The 20692-nt window shown below is 35.6% G+C and overlaps 4 protein-coding genes across 4 annotated transcripts; 1 reads left to right on the forward strand and 3 right to left on the reverse strand.

Moving 5' to 3' along the window:
* Window positions 1-432: 432 nt before the first annotated feature.
* Window positions 433-1965, reverse strand: LOC104220258 (gamma conglutin 1-like). Its single transcript, XM_009771089.2, has one exon. The coding sequence runs from the start codon at window positions 1940-1942 to the stop codon at window positions 623-625; it is 1320 nt and encodes a 439-aa protein (XP_009769391.1). The 5' UTR covers window positions 1943-1965; the 3' UTR covers window positions 433-622.
* A 1322-nt stretch (window positions 1966-3287) lies between these two features.
* On the reverse strand, window positions 3288-6635 carry LOC104220257 (signal peptidase complex subunit 3B). The gene is made up of 6 exons (XM_009771088.2): window positions 6395-6635; window positions 6204-6251; window positions 5192-5254; window positions 4398-4451; window positions 3662-3748; window positions 3288-3580 (listed from the first exon to the last, which is right to left on the reverse strand). Exons 1-6 carry the CDS (start codon window positions 6518-6520, stop codon window positions 3455-3457), a joined length of 504 nt encoding a protein of 167 aa, XP_009769390.1. The 5' UTR covers window positions 6521-6635; the 3' UTR covers window positions 3288-3454.
* A 4704-nt stretch (window positions 6636-11339) lies between these two features.
* Window positions 11340-13245, forward strand: LOC104220254 (increased DNA methylation 2-like). Its single transcript, XM_009771085.2, has 2 exons — window positions 11340-12574; window positions 12823-13245. The coding sequence occupies exons 1-2, from the start codon at window positions 11350-11352 to the stop codon at window positions 13065-13067; spliced, it is 1470 nt and encodes a 489-aa protein (XP_009769387.1). The 5' UTR covers window positions 11340-11349; the 3' UTR covers window positions 13068-13245.
* Window positions 13246-13377: 132 nt separating this feature from the next.
* LOC104220255 (cation/calcium exchanger 5) lies at window positions 13378-19542 on the reverse strand. The gene is made up of 2 exons (XM_009771087.2): window positions 18592-19542; window positions 13378-14634 (listed from the first exon to the last, which is right to left on the reverse strand). Exons 1-2 carry the CDS (start codon window positions 19450-19452, stop codon window positions 13870-13872), a joined length of 1626 nt encoding a protein of 541 aa, XP_009769389.1. The 5' UTR covers window positions 19453-19542; the 3' UTR covers window positions 13378-13869.
* Window positions 19543-20692: the final 1150 nt, after the last annotated feature.

Raw genomic sequence — 20692 nt, forward strand, 5'->3', positions numbered from 1 at the left:
GACTTAGGAAAGTGCAACACGACTATCTACCGTCCAAGCTGAAGTTAAAAGACCTGTTTCAACATTCAGCTTGAGGGAGGATGTTGAAGTGTTAGGTTTATAGTTAGTGGAATATACAGCTGGATGTCAGCTAAGTTAAGTTAGTAGAAGGTTAGTTCGTTAAGTAGGTAGTTAGTAGCTAACTTGTTAGTATATGTACACGGGTAGTGTACAGTGTTTGTAACCAGATTAATAGAAAATGAAGGAACTCTTTTCTTCTCCATAAGTGTAACCGCTTCTTCTTCATTTTCAGCTCACCAACTCAGATTAGATCTTGGATTTCATCAATAAGAGAGGATTCTAATTAATGAGTTAATTAGTTAGCGAAAGAAATTGAAATCAAACGCTCCTTGCATCAAAACCACACTTGCATCTTAAGAGGGAACAACAACAAAAGATATTAATTTACTTAAACTAAAAGTACGTACATATATTACATAGACCTTAACTACCCTATGCTTGGTTTGGAGAAAGTACAGAAAAAGGAGAAATAACTAGTACATGAACATTAGGGGGAAAAAAAAAACATACAGACTCATACATATATTTGAAACCCTTAATAGGAAAATCTTCAGATCATAATTCACTCCATATCATCAACGAAGGAGGTGGATGTCGTGAAGTTGAAGTTAGAACAACTAGTGTTACGTGACAGTAAGGAAGAACTAAAACCCAATCTGGACCTCACAAGATCAAACTGAACAAAGTTATCTTCTAATTGATGTACCCCTATCACTATTGGATTCTTTGGGTTTTCTCCTCCATCAACAAAAGCCAAGCAAGACACACCAGGTCGTGCTTGTACCATTGAATTTGCCCTAGTAATCGTCCACGTAACATTCCTATTTTGCATGACAAAATCAATGTTTGGAACATTGGTGCTTGTTAAGTTGTTTGAATTGAAACACAGTCCGAATGGTGATATTGGATTCACTCGAGAAACCCCTGAGAGTTGGTTGGCGAAAAATTGAGTGAAAACAGCGAAAATGTTGTGCTCAAGAACTGTGTATGGCCTTATAGTACTAATCTTTGCACCACCAAAATTTCGACTCCTCGTTGTAATTAAAGATGAACGGTTCATTGGTACAAGCTTGTTATTTACCTTTATCGATCTCACTGGGATGAAATATTCGCCTTGTGCACCAATGATTAGCGGTGTGTAGGTTAAATTTCGTGACACATCTAGTCCTGGTTGCGTTTCATATGATCCACTAGTCCCGAAAAATATTGCACCATTTTTCTGTGAGGAAGAGGGTAAGCACAAGGCAAATTGACGAGGTAGTCCGAAATGAGAAGCAAGTTGAATTGGGAGAGAGACTGAATCATGGCCTAATCCAGCTACTCCTTGAACATTTCTAGGTAAAGGACCTTGTAACAAAGATGAAGGCGAGCAAGCAAAGAGAAAATGACGGATAGTAACTAAAGGACCAGTATTTGAACCTTGAGTAGTACTAATAGACTGAATTGAGAGAGAATCTTGAGCGATTTCGCTAATGGCAGTTTGGAGAGTTAAAGGGTTTGTTGTTGTAACAGCACAAGTGTTGTTATGACAACCAGGTCTAGGTGAAGGAGAGAAACATTTGTTGCAAGTATGAACACCAGCGCGAGAACATTGAGTTGAGCGACAAAAGGGAGCAAAATAGGTGTTCGAAAGATAGTTTGTTTCACAATTTACCCACAAGAACCTGCCATTCAAGTCAATGAGAAATGGGAGTGATCGCTGAGGAATTCTTTTAGTGATGTTAGCTATGTGAAGACCTGTGGCAGAATCCTTATACACTGGCAAAACAAGACCATTAGGTTTGAAGGGGGCTCTAGTACTAGTAACTTCTGATTGTGATAGAAAAACAAGATTTGAGAGAGCTAAGAAAGTAAGAAGAAAGTGAAAGATTGATGAGGCCATACTTAGATAGAATAGAAGAGAACTTTTTGTTACTACCTTTTAGTATTGATGAACAAGAGCGAGTACACACATTTATAGTGTGGGAAAGGTCTGTAGTTTAGCTAGGGCTTTATCTATAGTTAAGGATAGAGACAATATTTGAGCTGTTTTGTCATTTTTCATGTGATGATGCACGCCAGACTGTTGTCTTTCTTTCTTGTTTGAGAGCTATTTCAATGACGTTAAACATGGTTTTCCTGTCAACAAACTCAGTTTGGCATGTAGGTTTTTAACATGATCATGCTCTCTTTGGACTGTCGTATTTAAAGAGAACAAGACAATTTCTGTGTGTTCGAGGTTTTAAGACACATGGTATTGATGATAAACTTCAGTTTGTCAGTCGTTTTACAAGGATTTCCACATATCCCGCAAAGTGTTGTCATTGTCTATTTGTTTGTGGCTTCAATTATCTAGTAGTAGCTAGCTCAATGACCTCCATTTGATTGATCATAACTTATCACAAAATCGCCACACAAATCTTTGAATGAAGATCCAGGATTTAAAGTTTATATTTGAATGAACAAGTATCTTCCACTCTGGATCTGCCACTGCCTTCCTGGTCAGCTCCACATCGCCACACAACGACCAAATTGGTCCCTTCCTTCACAAATCTTCCAGTAATGGTTTTGTTCTTCGATCTAATAAAGACCGCTGGCTTAATAATGGTATATTTGTCTTTAAATATTCTTATTCACACAGTGCAACTTAAAGATGCAGATAGCTCAATAAGAAGTGCAAAAGGCTAACTTAAATTTTTGCAATACAATTATTATCTTCTGCATTCTGATAGTAAGCACATATGCATGAGTAGGTAGATTTTACATCCACTTAAATCTACATCAAAACGAAACAATAGTTAATTTTTGATGTAGTTGATTCATAATAAGAACAAGCTTGCTAAAAAACAGCTGTATTCATCGATGACAAATAAATAGCAAATGTAGACATTGAAAGTAATCCTTAAGATACTGTTTTAAAGAATTGGGGAAAAGGGCGTCAGTGGGGAAATACTCCGATAACAACAATAAAATTCCATTTGTTTGATTTATCCCTTTCCATTTTCGCGAAGTGAAAACCTTTTCAGTGTTTACTATACTTTTTACTGCTGAAGCCTCCCCACATAAAATTACCTGCAGTTGGAAACTTCACTAAAAGCTATCTTCTTCCACCAACTTCTTTTCAGTTTTAACTTCAAGCACCTTTTCTTTTAATATTGTCCAAATACCTATTAAGGTTCTCCGACCAGCAGAGGAAAGGCAATAATTGAGGTTTTAGTCGATCAAAACAATCATAAAAGAACGGCCGATATTAAAGGTCTAGAGTTCCAATATGTGAATGAATTTGAAGCCAATAAATAGCTCTGTGACATTATCCGCTACAAAATTATCCAATTCATCTCGTTTAAGCACCTTTTTCCCTTTCTGTCAGTGGAGGCTAAAGTTACAGATAAATTGCACAAAGAAAAAACTTCCATCATCTGTATGTCTCTGGCAAGCGGTAACCAGTCATCACAAGTTTGTTTGCAGACATTTTTCCGGTCTTTGGCATAACGTGCCAATGAAGCGTTAGATTAAAATCTTTACCACGGAGGTTGCTTCCCTATAACAAGGAATAAGGTACTTATGAATACCATGAGAAGACCAAGAAAACAGAATAAAGCAAAATACTTCTGAAACTAACCTGATCAACGAAGCGATACTTGTTTGTGGTGTGAATCAAAAATTTTGCATGCTCCTTACTGGGGATAATACCATCCCACAGAGATATCTGTTTGTAAAGCTATCAGATCAGTTGAAGGAATTTAAACTAAACTCTAATCTGGTAGGTAAACAAGATACAAAACAAATTCTCAAGCAGGTCCCTAAAAGATTTCGGGATTGCAGTATTGTTGGGGCTTCTACAGCCTGCTCACCCAAGTAGGAGAAGACAGTCCCAAGAGGTATCACTAAGCAGATACTCTCTTTTTTATTAACCGTGGTATCCAGTCCAGCTTGTCCATACCTCGACTAATACCTACTGCTACTTTCCACCAGCACAGGTACCAGGTAACTCTGTCCACCAAGACTTTGGACAGATGGGAAGAATTTGCCAAGTATTTTTTGCCCCGTTGGATTTGAACCCGAGACCTCATAATTCTTAACCCACATTAGGCCACACTCTTAGGTTCGCTAAGCATATACTCATACTTACAGGAAAATCCCATCACTGACAAAGAAGTACAGGACTGTATTCCTTTTTCACAAGGAGAAGCAAAGGACTGACACGTTGATACATACTGAATTACTGCTAAGACTTACTTTCAGTTGCAGTACATTTATTAAACAATGACACAAACCTCAAATAACTATCAAACAATAAATATAATACAAGGAAGCTATTAAACATATATGCAGTTCTAAACCAATGAAAGATAGACCTGATTTAGAGCATTCTTTGGAGTTTCATACTCAGCTGCCAAAAATACAAATACCTGCAAATTTTGGCATAATTAGAGTTGTATACTCGCTCAAAGTGTAAAGGAAATCTCTACTTACAGGCAATCTGACCGATCAATACAAAATATATCTTAAGAGGCCGAAGTTAAAAACCATAAAATTTGAATTCGAACATCTGGTAAGCTTATTGCAGTCATATAAAAAAACCTTGTCATACACCAGAACCCCAGAGCACGCGAGTCTTGTTCTTTTTGAATTATTCCCGTCTCTTGTTACACATGCTAGGTTCATGCTTGACAGAATTTCAATAAATGGTATAGTGAAGCTGTAAGACACTCTAAATCATGTCCTCCAACTGTAAATTTGGTCCCAAAGAAAATGGAAAAGGAAGAAAGTGAATAAAACCAGCATTCTCACAGGCATAGATTTTACTATCTGACATTGCTATAGGTAACCAATAGCCTGGTAAATTTCTGTATTACATTCTACTTTCCAATTTCACATCCTAAAATTCCAAGTGTTAGCTGTGGCATCAACAACTAAATGACCACCTCTCCTCTACACTCTAGTGAACTCCAATGATATTAGACCAGGGACGAAAAGTGTACATATATAATGTCCAAGAGATTAGCTTAGTGGAACATAAGACGCATACATACCCAAACATCCAGACATTCATATGTACTCCACATAGAAGATAAGAAAATCAGACCCAAGTAATAGGGATGAAAGAGTAAAATCCAAATTATGGTGCAAATAAGGTAGAGAGAAAAACCTGCTTAGTATTCCACGTGAACAATGATTGTAAATCTGCTGATATGTTTAAGGTCAAACTGATCTGCATAAAAAGAGAAGTATACATGATAAAGTCAAACTTCTTTCAAACATTAAGAAGTTCATAGAACCACTTAATCAACGATGTTAACTAGGAATTAACATGAGAGCAGCAACCAGTTTCATTTAGATCGATAAGAAAAAGCAAAAAAAATAAAAGGAGAAGATACCTTCAAATACATAAAATGTCATATGCTAGCATGTTTTTTAATGATATTTCAATTATAACAGATCTAAAACACATAAGATTGTCCAGTCAAGAAATGGATAATGCACTCAAATTAACATCCTAGGCTCTCTGCTGGGAATGGATAAGGGTAATATCAGAAATTTAGTGCTGAGACAAGATTAAGTCGAATAGGTATATGCTTGTTTGAAGAAGGTGACATAGACAAATAAGGTTGAGCCACAAAGTATAGATGTAATATCTGTGCGGTTATCACAGGAATGGCAAACAATTAGAATAATGGAAAAATATATGCAGTTTACACAATTATATGTGTTACTATTTATTTATATAAATTGAACAATTTTATACCTCAAAACAGAAAATCTCAAGTTTTTTCCATTGCCAACTAATTTAGCCAAGAATGCATATAGGTCACATATAATTTCATCTGATTACACAAAGAATCCAGCAGTGCCCATAATCATGACGCAAGGATACAATGGATTCGAAATAGGAACTAGAAAAAGAAAAAGTCAACCAAACACACTTCAACAAGTATTTGCCCCAATTCCCAATTCCCAATTCCCAATCCCAGACACCAAATTTAAAGTTAAAAGCATAAAACTTTGCCCCAATTACCAATCTTAAACACCAAGTTTAGAGTTAAACGCCTAAATCTTTGCCAGATTCAGCAAAAATTAACCAGAAACTATAACGCCCCAAAAAAACCCCAAAACCCCTATCAAAATCATCAGAAAACATATGTTTCAGCAAAGAAAAATACCTCGTCGTCACCATCAGGTTTCTTCTGGAACCAATTAATATTCAAAACCTAGAAAAAAATGTAAACAAAAGAATCAAGTGATCAAACACATGGGTCTTTTATAAAAACAACAGATCTAATAATAATAATAATAATAAACAACGGTACCAAAAAATAAAAAAATTGAATTCGAGTAGGGTTTTCGGTTGTACTTGAACTTGAGCAGTAGGAGCCGGAGAATTGAAATTGTCAGAGAGAGAAGCGATGCCACACATAAAAGCAAGTATGGTGATTGCCAGTGTTAACAGAGCATTGGCTCTGTATCCAAAGGAATGCATCGTTGCTGCCTTATTTTCGTCTCCTCGGCGTAACTGGCTTTCTACAATTCGGGTCTTCTGATTTTAAGACTTGAGGGCCTGCTCCAGTTAAATCACTTTTTTACCTGCTTGTGCTGACTTGTGCATTTAATTTTCTTTTTCTTTTGTACCATACTGCAATAGTTTTTTTTTTTTAATCCTTTTTGGGACGAAAATGAATCCCATTTTGGGGTGATTTAGTATTTTAGTTCTAGCATAATAAGGATATTTAATAATTATTAGTATCACTAAGAATATAATTTTTAAAATTATACAAATATTTTTAAATAATGTGTTTGAGTTATTAAACTTTATCAAAGAAAAAAACGTAAGTTCCTAAAAATGATGAATATTAACATAGTCTATTCAATAGAGCACTGTCTTTTAATAATTGAATACAAAAAGTAGTTGTATATAAAATCAAAATATATATTTAGTCTATACCGTGTTTATGTCTTCTCAAATGAATTTGAGAATAGTTTTTGAAAAAAAATTATTTTTTTTTAAATCTTCCGGGACTATGTGTTTTTACTGAAAATAAAAAGAAAGTATGATAACTTGTGAAATTGAACTGATAAAATTATAGATTAGAATATAATTTAAGATGTATATATTGAATAATGACTGACTTTCATGAACAAACTTTTTTCTTTTATTGAGTTAGCTATATGGGATCAATATTCAACAATTTCAGACACAATTTATTTTATTACTCAAACGCAATTTTTTAAAAGACATGTAAGTTTCTTATAAAATATTACTCATTAAGATGGGAAACACGCTAAAAAGTATAAGTTCCTAAAAGATGCAAATTATTTCAAAGTTTTCTCCTACTCAAATCATATATTATTCTGTTATCAATTTGTCTGTACAAAGAAAACCGACAAATCGCACCAACCCGATAATCCGAGTCAAACCGAGAAAAAAAATCCGACTATGGGTTGGTTTGATATTGGAAAAAAAAATCCAACCATAATTTGTATGGTTTGGTTTCAACTAAAGAAAGTCAAACCGAAACCAAACCAACCCGACATTACATATATAGAAATTTAAATATATTTAATATATAAATATACTTATTGTGATGTAATTTATAAATATTTCTTAAAAGATTTCATTATTTTATTTTTTGAGGTATTATTTCAAGGTTGGACTTAGAACTTTTGTATGTTCCAATAAGTTTTATAGCCATTAACATTAGTAAATTAAATAGTGCTAACAAAAGCCCAAACTAACATTAAATCAATACTAATGCTAACAAAAGACATTTAATTCAATACTACGTATGAGAATGTATTGAATATCTATTTTTTGTTTTGCAATAATTTAGATAAAATGCATAACCTATTTTTAGTGTTTAGTCATGTATTTAATACTTCCTTATTAGTCTACTTATTTTAGCATGACTTAGTACTCTTAGATTATATTTATTTTTATTATGGTTTTTTAACTAGCAATATTTATATTACATAATTTTATTGTTGAATATTTTAGGATAATGCCATTACATATCTCATATTTTGTATTATTTTCTTGGAAAATACTTTATATAGTTATATCTTACTAGGACTAAAGAAATATTTTGAGCATAATTTATATGTTTTGTTCTACGAAGATTTTACCGGAAAAAACCCGAATAACGAGAAAACTCGAGAGTGAAAACCCCGAATTTTATTGGTTTGGTTTGATCTTTAGATTTAATAATCCGACACAATTAGTTTGATTTGGTAATTGTAAATTCCGAACCAACCCAACCTATGTACATCCCTAAATTTGTGTAATATTTAAACACATTTAATAATTAGAATAAATATTTAATTAGGTAGAAAATCTCTTACTTTTAATAGTAACAATATATGGAAACATCTAGTTAGAATTATAAGTTCCTTGATAAGAAGAATGAACATGAACATATTTTCATGGAAGTTGCCGTGTTGATATATAAGGAAAAGAAATATAATGATTCTATATCTACTTTAAAGTCCTTAAAATTAGGACTTCTAACATAATTCAAATAAGGAAAGACTTAATATTTAAAATTTTAGTTAGTTTTAAAGTTCTAAATATTAGAAAAATAACTAAATTACGATTTTGTCTAATGTAAAATTTATTACTTAAAGGGTAAAAAAAGGCGAACCGACATTTCGCTAAGAGCTTTCGTGCTTTTAATATAGTATAGATATAGATATAGATAAATATAGATATAGATAAGCAAGTTTCTCAGTATTCATGTTGTAAGATTTATCCTTAATTAATTAACGGAAAAGGGCCTAAAATACCCCTCTACTATATGAAATAGGACATCAAAGCCCTCCGTTAAAAGTTGGCCCCTTATCTGCCCTTGCCGTCTAAAAATGGGCTAAAAAATGTCCTTCTCCACTAACGAGAGACTCTAAAATCCACGTGGAATTACATTTCCCTATATAAAAAATCCAATCGTAATTTAAAATGCCACATGGATTTAAATACTCCAACCCATGTGGCATTTTAAATTAGGATTGAAATTTTTAAATAGGCAAATGTAATTCCACGTGGATTTTAGAGTCTCCCGTTAGTGGAGAAGGACATTTTTGAGCCTTTTTTAGACGGCAAGGGCAGATAAGGGACCAACTTTTAACGGAGGACTTTGATGTCTAATTTCATATAGTAGAGGGGCATTTTAGGCCCTTTTCCGATTAATTAATATTGATAACGCTTAACTTACCATAATCTTTCTCTTTCATTCTGGATTTAAACTGGTAATGTGTGAAAACTTAGACATGCAAAATTAATAAAGGTATTCAACCCCAATTCCAATATAATTTTTTTTTGGCTAAGAACCTAATATTAAACTGGTATTAGTGTATTGTTGACACATATTTTTATTTTCAACATAAAAATTTGCAATATTAATATACTGTCCACATAGCATATATGACGTTTGATTTGGTACTATCTATTACTTTTAGAGTTTACTATTTTGGTGGAAATCAAATATCGTGCTAGTGTTAGTATAAATTATATGAGAGTCTATATATGGGATATAATGTGAAATAAGAGAATATATATATATAAATTTTATGTGCGTGAAAATATCTAAAAGACAAAATGAGTAAATAACTTTTACATATTAATTCTCATATTATTATTATTTACCATGTAACCATATATCTATTATTAGTTACTGTACACCATTTTTGAGTAACTAAATCGTAGACCAAGGAACTGTGAAAGCTATTCTTTACATGAACTCCTAAAGAATTTTATTGCTGAAGGTGAGTTTCTATATATAGTTCCCTTACAAAATAGTTAATGTTGGGTGCAACACTTGTTAGGACTATGTAGTAACATCTAAATGGAAAAATGAAAAATAGTCCATTTAAGTTGACGCGTGGCACTGCATGGAATGACTGCTGGCCAAATTGTTCATGGCTCTCTACCTAATTACTAGCAAAGAGACATTCAAAATAGCAGCTCAACTGGAGAAGCCATTGGTACGCTTTATTCTACACTTTAACTTGTCTCAAAATCATGGAATCAATTCATTTTTGTAGACCAAGAAAAAACAGAATTGTAGTTTTTGCATATAGTATATGCAAACTGCACATAATGAAGTCATGTGTCTTTGTCTAAATATGTATACAGCTGAATAGGTGTTTTGTTTTGTCAATTTCTCTGATTGTTTGAGTGTGTACTATCATGGATTTAGCATTCTTGCATGTAAGATTCATCAATGTAATGTTGTTAATTTGACTGCATTTATTGATGACAGATGAAGTTTTTGATGGAATTATATTCTAGGTGGAAATTACTGGAGATAATACTTGGTAATTCACATAATCTGAACCTCAGTACTTTTTTCTTTTGCATGTGGGTTTTGAATAGTATACCTCTACTCTCACTTGCCAATTTGTTGCTAATGTCAAAATTGTTTTTAATTTGCGTTTGTACCTGCTTAAATCCAACCAATTTTAAGTTATTTCTGTTCATTCTCTTGCTCTGGTATCAAACTAATGGAAGTAATCATGTTTGATTATGGATCATTAGTTTATATTTATTACTTAATAAATCCTATCTCACGTTTAAAGTATTAGTATAAGATAGTAAAGGAAGATGTTCTCAAACTATTTAATATTTGTTGATAGCTCACAAAACCAGCAGCTGTAATCACCCAGTATTGTGCTTGCATTGGAATTACTGACCTATTTCATTTTTTCTTTGATGCTGTCACTTTAATGACTGTATTTCATATTTAATGATAATTTTTCTTCTAAGCAAAAGATTTCCAGCTTCTATCACTGGTAAATTGAGAGATGCTTCTGAAGGTTGACAAGCCAATAATTCTATAGTTTATTTAGAAGGTTAATGGAAACTGACTAACTAAAGAAGGCAGCCTAAATTTTTTCATCGCTCATGAAATTCCTCTGAAGAGGTTTATTTAGAATGTAAAAAATAGTGATGCGTAAATCTATATTTGAAAAAAATGCAAGTATGCTTTGGTGATATATTCTTAAAAGGCTCACCTGTTTCTTACTTTTCAGTTCTAAGAGAACTTCTCCTCGCCTCTTGTTTCTATGCCTATGCTTGTAAGACATAGTTCTCTATGACTTAGACTTCTGAAATCCCATAATGTTCTGTAGAATTGGTTCTACACTTCTCATTGAGGATTCCATTCCATGAGCTGTCAACTACTGTCCTCATTTGTCATATCTATCAATCGTGTTTTAAACTAAAGGTTGGCTAAAATGCACTATTTTCTCTGCTTCATTTCATCTGAAACAGATTAGTTGCCGTTGTATAGATTCACATAGTTCTTACTGTTTTGATCAAGCATGGACAAGAACTTCTGGGGATTGGTTCCGACGGATGATCAGTTTTTCCTCCTTTACTTCATCACTGGAGCCTACTTTGGACCAGATCTCCAGGGAGAATATCGCAAAAAATCTGTTCTACAAAGAAAATATCTGGGCTTACCTCCGTACATCTCCAATGAACTAGCTGGTTCATGCCTAAGAACCATAGAAGTAGAAAGGGTTTACTATCATGCATTAAGAAAGGCAGATCGGTCTGTTGTCCTGTCACAACCATGGTTGCACCAGTTCTTTCACGGAATGCTTCCTACACTATACCACGGCCAAGCTGCAGCTTATCCTCGGTTTTGTGATCTATTTCCTCCCAGCCTGCATCCCCATTTATGTTGTCATGTGTATAATGTTATTGCAAACATTGTATTCCTCAATGACCCTGATACCAGTTATATGGACCCAGACGATGTTAAGAGGTTCAAGAAGCTCACTGGTCTAGCACATCTTGTTATGGATAAAGATTGCACAAAGTCACAAGCCGGTGTTGATTATGAAGCTCTAAGTAATGTTGGAAAACAGGAGGTATCCAAGCCGGGAGATATCCTCCACTATCCATCAGTAGCTTCTAGTAGCCTACCATATAAGGATACGCCTAGTTGTGGTGAACCTTTTAATGATATACCACTTGATAATGAACAATTTGAACATACTTCCTTTACTAGTCTTTTGAAGGCTGCTTGTGATGAACCATTTAATGGTATGCCACCAGATAATAATGGACAGTTTGACACTACATCTTTTAGTAGTCTCTTAAAGGAAGTTTGTGGCGGACAATTCAACAGTACTCGACCTGATAGCAACGGACAGTTTGATAATACACCTTTTAGTAGTCTCTGGAAGAATGCTGGTGATGGTCAGTTTACTGATGCACCACCAGACACCTCTACGAAATTAAATGGTACTCCGTTTGGTAGTCTCTTTAAAGATGTCCGTCCTCTGACGGACAGTTATACGGGTCCATCATCGGTGCACACCAGCTCTAAGGACTTTGAGCTTAGTATTGTCTTCCTTCCTTCTCGCCCTTCTAAGGAGGAGCTAAGTCACATTGTTGCTGCCACTAAAAGTGGATTTGCGGTGACTGGCAGTGCAGCAAAGGGTAAAATAGGACCAGTTCTAGGACTCTTGGATGTTGGAGAGAGCGAGGACTCTTACTTGTTCCGTGTGTCACTCCCTGGAGTAAAAAGAGATGAAAGTAAGTTATAAATATCATATCAGATATAAATGACACCTGAATTTGTGACAAGTCCAATTTTCTGGTTTCTTCAACATATTTGATTCGCAAAATCCTCTTATAAATTGCAGTCATTCTCATCACAGTTCTGTTGGTTGATTCTCTCAGTACTTCATTGCATTGCATACTGATGCTTCTGGTTTCGCTATCACAGGTCACATCAGCGATTTTTCATCACTAATTAATTCAAAATTTATGGTTAAATGCAGGAGATTTTACTAGTGAAGTGGAGAGTGATGGTAAGGTATTTATCAAGGGAATGACAACAGCTGGTGACAGGACTGTCCGCAAGTACTCCCAAGTATTCGAGATGCAAACTCAGAACCTTTGTCCAACAGGACAATTCTCCATCTCTTTCAAGCTCCCAGGTCCAGTTGATCCTCAACAATTTTCTGGTAATTTCGGCACTGACGGAATTTTTGAGGGAATTGTAATGAAAACAGAAAGAAAATGACAGATGGAATAGGGTATATTTTTGCTTTGTTCATTATTAGGCTAGTACCTGTACATATTCTCTTAGCTTATGTCCATAGTATTGTTAATATGATGTATTGTCCTGTGATTCGTAACATGATGGAATGTAACCACCTTACAGTTTCAATCAAAAGCACATTCATTTTGCAAATTTTGTTACTTGTCCTCAACTGGAGGGCTACTCAACACAACCCAACATAGCGGTTTAAGGACCATTCATTTATTCAATTTCAGTCTCCAACAAGCAAAAGCTTTGAAGAATACGAAACTATTGATGTTGTTCTGCAATCTGCATGACTAAGGGTTAAACATATCGAGGATGAAATGAAAGTACAAGAGAGTAAACGTTCCTTCTGTCCTAGCTAAACATTCTTCTCCAAAATTCAACATCAATTTCATATGAAAAGAATAAGGAAAGAACTGGCCTACATGAAACTTGTGTTGACCAGATAATTTCTATTGTATACCATTATATGAATGGATACATAATCCAACTCAATTAGCCACTCAACAATGCGTTGAAAAAATGAAATGATATATTCTTGCATGGAAACCAATAGGATGTCTAACTGGTTTTGTGAACGAGGTTACCGAAGCAGAACCAGTTCTCCAGATTTTGACATAAGGTGCACTGCTAATAAGTGCCAGGCGCTTCATATTCAATCTAGTTACTCATTCAAGAGTTTAGCAGCTCCCACATGGTTCTGTACAAGTGATGGATGAATCGACTGTTCTTGCTCGACGTGTTATACCTCTTTTCAGCACTTCTTTCTCTCTGAAACTCACGCAGAGAACTTGGCAATGACCATGCTTATTAGCATGAAAACAATGTAAAGTCCTACTAGACAGAATCCCCAGAATCTTGGCACCCGGAACCTATTCCAAGTTACTAACAGCAGAGATCCCATCAAGCTTAACAGCAAGAAAACAAAAGCAACCACGATACTGACGTGAAAATGAAGTTCATAAGCTTCTGGATATACATCTGCTGTCTGTATAACCAAAGCTGTTCCAAGCCCGAAAAGCATGTTGAACATAGGTCCGGCAAAACATCCAGCCATGGCCATGGCCGGCTGGCCAGCCTTTGCAACAGCCACGTCTGCAACAAGATCACCAACTGAGTTACCCCATGCAAGTACTGTTAAACCAAGAAATGCAGCAGGCAGTTTCAGGAGCACTCCTAGAACTGCAAGACAGTTGAGGAGCTCCCCAGCAACAGTGGAGATCCAAAATACACTCATCACAAATGCTATAACAACTGCAGGCATTTGCTCTGTTTTAGGGGCCTCCTTTTCAACAATGAAATGAAGAATAGCCAAAGAACAACTAGCACAAAATACAATGAACCATAGAGGAAAATGGGTGTCTGAGAGTAGAAAAGAGATCGGATGATTTAAAGGCACGAAAGATTTGCAGGAAAAGAGAAGTAGGAGGGGACAAAGAGCAATATTGGCAGATAGATAGAATCTACTCCATTCAGAAGGTGCAGTCTGTGGTATAGTGAGTTTAAGGAGCATTGAGACAGGAAGTTTCCAGATTACTGTGACCTGTCAATAAAGAAAAGTTAAAATGTCACAATTCATAAAATTGGAATACAAATTTTTTGTGTACCGAAAAATGGCACACTTGCAAATAAATTGGTCTGTATTTACATGGATCTTAAGAAGAACCTAAAAGACTTCACAACACAACAACACTGGACTACCATGGCGTAGAAGTCGAAAGCTGAGAACGTATTTTCACATTAAGCACATTTATCAAAATTTCCTTTCTATGTGGGATATTACATTTATCACATATGAATCATAAGAAATGTTATAGTGATCACAATTCGTATAGCTTAATATAGCGTACCAACTTCTTAGGCATGCGTTTCTATTTGTCAATTGCTTGCCCCTTATTCCATCCTTTTCTTTCACTCGAAAAGCACAAGCATGGAGTTCATTCCACATTTTGGCTTATGTATATGGATCTCCCTATGTAGAGGTCAGTGTCACATTAGAGACTTAACCCTAAAAAGACCCAAGGGTACGGGCAACTGTTCCATAAAGGGGTTGAAAATCATGGGAGATCGAGGCTTAAATCCCAGCAGATACAAAAATGCCACTAGGTGAGTTTTCTCATCTACCTAAACCTTGGCAGACAGAATCACTCACAGAATCACTCGATACCCGTGTTGGCGGGAGCTAGCCGGTACCTAGTGGAATAGTTGAGTCTTGAGTGGTTTGGATCCCACTGTTACATATAAAAAGAAAGAAGAAAAAGAAGAAGAAGAAGAGAGAGGTAAGTAGTAGTATAAGAGTGGTTTCATCCTCTTTGAAGCCACTTCAGGATTACACATTAATTGGAGTAAAAGTAACATTTATCCAGTTAATGAAGTCAATGAGATCCACCATTTGGCTGCAATTTTAGGGGGTAAAGTAGGAGTATTGCCAACAATCTACTTGGGTATGCCACTGGGGGCGAGGAGTAAATCAAAAGGGATATGGAATGGAGTGATTGAGAAGTGTGAAAAAAGCTAGTCAATTGGAAGAACCAATATCTCTCTCTAGGTGGAAGATTGATTTTGATAAATAGTGTTCTTGATGCTTTGCCTACCTATATGATGTCTCTGTTTCCCATTCCTATTAGTGTTGTGAAGAAACCGGATGCTATCAGAAGAAATTTCCTTTGGCAAGGGAATAGTGACATAAAGAAAATGCACTTGGCAAAATGGAGTACTCTTACAACCAGTAAGAAGGAAGGTGGTCTGGGAATCAAGAATTTGAGAATCCAAAACCAAAGCCTGATGATGAAATGGCTATGGAGATTTGCTGCTGAAGAACAGTCCTTGTGGAGGGATACTATCAAGATAAAATATGGGATGGATGGTAAATGGACCACTAAAGCTGTGAATAGCACCTATGGAGTCAGTCTATGGAAATCCATAAGAAACTTATGGCCAATGCTCATCAATAAGTCCAGTTTCAAAGTAGGAGATGGTATGAAAACATCCTTTTGGGATGACAAATGGCTAGGGCAAAGGACATTGAAACAACTCTTTCTAGATATTTACAACCTGAATCAGCACCAGGGAGCATGCGTGAGAGAAGAATGGGGCAATCCAGGATGGAATCTTAGCTTCCGAAGACTATTGAATGACTGGGAGGTGGACAGACTAACAGAGTTCTATAACACCCTGGAACAATTCAGGAAGCTTTCAACCAGAGCGGATAGTATGTCTTGGAATAGGAATGCACACGGAATTTTTTTTGTGAACTCAGCATATAAGGAGTTTAACCTGTCAAACAATCAGATTGATTGTTGGCCTAGGAAGATGATATGGAAAGTTAAAATCCCATACAAGGTAGCATGCTTCACATGGTTATTGGCAAAAGAGGCAGTTTTGACTCACGACAATCTCATTAAGAGGGGTTTTCAGTTATGTTCCAGATGTTATTTATGTGGTGAAGAGGCCGAGACAATCAATCATCTCTTTTTACATTGTAGAATGACAGATCAATTATGGAAGATATTCATTAATTTGAGGGGAATCAGGTGGACCATGCCAAGGAGAATCCAGGAAGTCCTAGCTTGTTGGAACAGAGATGTTAACCTTTCAGGGCACAAAGAGAGATGGAAGATTGTCCCAGCTTGCATCTGGTGGACAATCTGGAAAGAGAGAAACCAGAGATGTTTTGAAGATAACAGAAGTTCCATTCAGAAACTGAAGATGAATTGTTTAGTCCTATTTTATTTTTGGTGTAAACAGGAGTACTTACAAGAAGCTGAATCTATTTACGAAATTTTAGATTACTTATGATAGGTTAAGACTTAGGATCTCAGGCTTCAACTCCCCTTGTAATTATACAGGACTACACTGCTTTGTGTAACCTAAATTTATTATATATATACTAATATGTTACCTTCTCAAAAAAAAAAAAAGAGTGGTCAAGTCTTCAAAAAAAAAAAAAAAAAGAGTGGTTAAGTCATTGATAAGCCTATATGCTCATTTTTGTCATTAAATATAACTATGTCTATCTTGTATCTTTTTCAGTAATCAATTCTAACTGAGGAGGGTTTAGTACACTCCAAATAGATCGATGTCAAACACTCAATCCTTTGCTTTGCGCTCGCTATCGATAACTCAAAAGGTAAGTATCATTCAGTCCTGCTTTCACTTCCTCATAAGTAAACTTAAAAAGAGCCAATCTATTGTCAACTCAACAAAGCAAAGAATCTCAAAGGAAATTTGAGCACCCGATGCCTAACTCTTCACAGCATATCTTGTAGCATGCATCAACAAACAAATAACAACCTTTATATATCCTCTGCATGAATTACTAAAAAGGGAACTTTACACACTCCAAAAACCTCTAAGTACCATTCAAGTATCTAGTAAGAGTTTGCTTGTTTACATGCATAGTGGAAGTTCCAGAAACACATAGAGAAGGAAAATCATCTATACCTGCCGATCATAAAAAGCAGGGAGATAAAGACTAACTGGAAATTAGAATGCTAGCTGATTATTTCTAGTATAATGACCAATAGCCATTCCATCATGGCTCTATTACGCTATCCACTAAGTTTTTACATCCTAGCCTGGTAGAAATCCAAGATCAATAGCCAGAGTTGATTGCGTTTCATATAAGTTTTCCATTAAGCAATGAAGCTCGCATATTACTTAGATTAACTCCCTAATTCCAACAACTTGCCACTCTCTAGACTACAGTCGTTGCTGAATTTCCCCACTCAAATCTCAGAACCTGAAAATGCTAGCATTTGCAGATGGTTTACTTTTGAGGCCGAGATAGAAGGACACAACAACTTAGCTTTGCAGCATCATTTGTCAAGATCATGATGTTCAGACAAAGGTAATCTAGACAAACGTGACTTTTGGCACAGAATGTGGGGCAAATTTTCAGTAATCATCTTCACTATGTCACAAATGCAACCTCAAAATTCTAGCAGACAGCACATATAATCATAACGTTACTAAGTAACATAAAAACATCGTTGAGTACCAATTTTTTTCTCATTGCTACAAGATGGATTTTTCATTAACACTAGACTCGTCTCCAACCCACCAAACATATCCTCTTTCAAGCCTATGGAGCTAGTACAAGGTCGTAGTTTGATCTCAATACTTTAATCGGATTTAATCATATTTCACAGCAATGCACAACAGAACCAAATCGTTCCCTACACAAGAGGAATGCCGACAATCCTATTAGACCCCAATCCCTCTCATCAGCTCCTTATTTTATTGTTTATAGTATCTTTTTGGTCCAGCAAATGTTCAATCTTCTCCTTCTTAAACAATTGCATACCAATTGGTGTCTTCATAATTAAAGCATACAAGCAAGACCACAAACAACAGGAAGTTAAGCAATTTTACACCCTAAGATGGTTCAAAATGCTCAATATATCATCTATCAAATGCCAATACAGTTGCCAGGTAAAATGAATAATTCACTAAAACATGAAATCGCCATATGTGTAAGCTGGCAAAATTTAGAATATACCTTTTCGATAACTTGCCAAGACCCAGTAGTTTGCTTCTTTCCATCTTCTAAAGTTCCCAAAACTTTGCCTTTTTCAGAATCCAACTCAATAACCCCTACATGAACTTCATCATTTCTAACCAAACCAACCTCACCTCCAGACTTAGCACCCTTCCCTTTCTCACCACCCATCCCAAAGTCCATATAAAACACAAACCCAACAAAAAATAGATAAAACCCAACAAACCCAATAGCTTGCCATAGGAAAATCTCAGCACTTAAGTACACATAAAAAAGGAACAAAGCAGCAGTTAAATAAAACATCACATCCCTCACAAAAGGAGCAGGATCAACAGGAAAAGGCGCTGCGTAAATCGCCACAAACCCAACCACAAAAGCAGAGACAAAAGTCCCTGCTGAAAGAATAGCACCAAAACCAGTTCTTGCTTGGCCTCCCCTAACTGCAGCCACAGATGCAAAAACATCAGGGGCACCATTTCCTAAAGCCAAAAGGGTCACTGCACCCATTGAAGGTGACAACCTAAGATGGGAAGAAAGCTTAGTAACCACAACAGAAAAGTAATCTTGAGCAGTTTTAATGAGGATGTAGAACTGTAGAAATACACAAAAGGTGAAAAAAGGGATGGATAAAAATGGGTTTTCTTGGAAGAGACAATAGTGGAAGGAAAAGTAGTTAAAGATTCCATTGGAGTCAGTGAAATTGCAGGGAGAAGGATTTGATTTTTGGACATTGAAGAGGGACCTGTGGGGAGATTTGGGAATAGGATTTGGGGAATATTGGACGATGAAGAAGAAGAGGAGAATGGTGAGGAGGAACAGTGAGGTTAGAGTGGTGTTGAAGTAGGAGAAATTGAAGGCCATGCCATTCCAGATTATTATTGGAGTTGAAGATCAAGACTCGCTTTTTGATGAGAAGTATTAACGCGTTTTCGTGTTTATGGAATGGAGTATAACTTCACTGCCTGTGAGAATAATTGAGATCAACTAGATCCGATTAAGCTCGAAATTACTAAAAAATTAGTAGATAAATTACTAAAAATATAGATTTGTTATAAATATATTATATTGTGGATGTTCATTTAGTACTCCATTGTAAATAATCTTACGGAAGAAGCTTATCCATATGGGACTCCACCGTAAATATATTTATCTATTTAGTACTCTATTGAAAATCACTTCGGTACCCGATTATGGATAAACATTACCCTAGGTAGAAGATTATCCATATCGGGTATAATAAGCTTATCCATTCAGTATTCCGTTATGGATAAACAGTGCTCTCAGTAGAAGATTATCCACATTTGGTATAGTAGCAGCTTACACAGCAGCTTGCAGTAGCAGCTTACATAGCAACTTGCAGTAGCAGCTTGTAGTAGCAGCTTACACAGCAACTTCCTTTCTTCTATAAATAGAAGAGATTTCAGTTCATTATGTACATCAGTTTGAATTCGAATAATATATCAGTTTCTCTCTATACTTGTCTTTACTTTATAGTCTTTATTTTATAACACGTTATCAGCACGAGACTCTGCCATCTCGAGCAAATATTTTGAAAGTATCTGAGGTAAGAACTTTCTTTTCCTAAATAATGTCAAATCTTTCTAAACTTGAATTTGTAGCCCTGGATATATCGGGCAAAAGCTACATGTCTTGGGTGCTTGATGCTGAAATTCATCTTGATGCGATGGGTCTGGCAGACACCATCAAAGACAAAAATCAGGCATCAAACCAAGACCGTGCCAAAGCAATGATATTCCTACGCCATCACCTTGATGAGGGCTTGAAAATGGAATATCTTACTGTTAAAGATCCAGTCATACTGTGGAATAATTTGAAAGATAGATATGACCACCTGAAGATGGTCGTTCTTCCACAGGCACGATATGATTGGACTCATCTAAGGCTACAAGATTTTAAATCTATCAGTGAGTATAATTCTGCTATGTTCAGAATTATTTCCCAATTGAAGTTATGTGGTGATAATATTACTGATCATGATATGTTGGAGAAAACTTTCACCACTTTTCATGCCTCGAATATGCTCCTGCAGCAGCAATATCGAGAGATGGGATTTAAAAAGTATTCTGAACTTATCTCACAT

Source organism: Nicotiana sylvestris, chromosome 1 (genome assembly GCF_000393655.2).
Source record: "Nicotiana sylvestris chromosome 1, ASM39365v2, whole genome shotgun sequence".
NCBI lineage: Eukaryota > Viridiplantae > Streptophyta > Magnoliopsida > Solanales > Solanaceae > Nicotiana > Nicotiana sylvestris.

Coding starts and splice junctions, on each gene's coding strand:
- LOC104220258 (XM_009771089.2), bottom strand. CDS start 1,942: ATGGCCTCATCAATCTTTCACTTTCTTCTTACTTTCTTAGCTCTCTCA.
- LOC104220257 (XM_009771088.2), bottom strand. CDS start 6,520: ATGCATTCCTTTGGATACAGAGCCAATGCTCTGTTAACACTGGCAATC. Junction 6,252..6,394: donor CTCCTACTGCTCAAGTTCAA/GTACAACCGAAA, acceptor ATTTTTTTCTAG/GTTTTGAATATTAATTGGTT. Junction 3,581..3,661: donor AGTATCGCTTCGTTGATCAG/GTTAGTTTCAGA, acceptor TCCTTGTTATAG/GGAAGCAACCTCCGTGGTAA.
- LOC104220254 (XM_009771085.2), top strand. CDS start 11,350: ATGGACAAGAACTTCTGGGGATTGGTTCCGACGGATGATCAGTTTTTC. Junction 12,575..12,822: donor TGGAGTAAAAAGAGATGAAA/GTAAGTTATAAA, acceptor GGTTAAATGCAG/GAGATTTTACTAGTGAAGTG.
- LOC104220255 (XM_009771087.2), bottom strand. CDS start 19,452: ATGGCCTTCAATTTCTCCTACTTCAACACCACTCTAACCTCACTGTTC. Junction 14,635..18,591: donor CTTGGCAAGTTATCGAAAAG/GTATATTCTAAA, acceptor CTTTATTGACAG/GTCACAGTAATCTGGAAACT.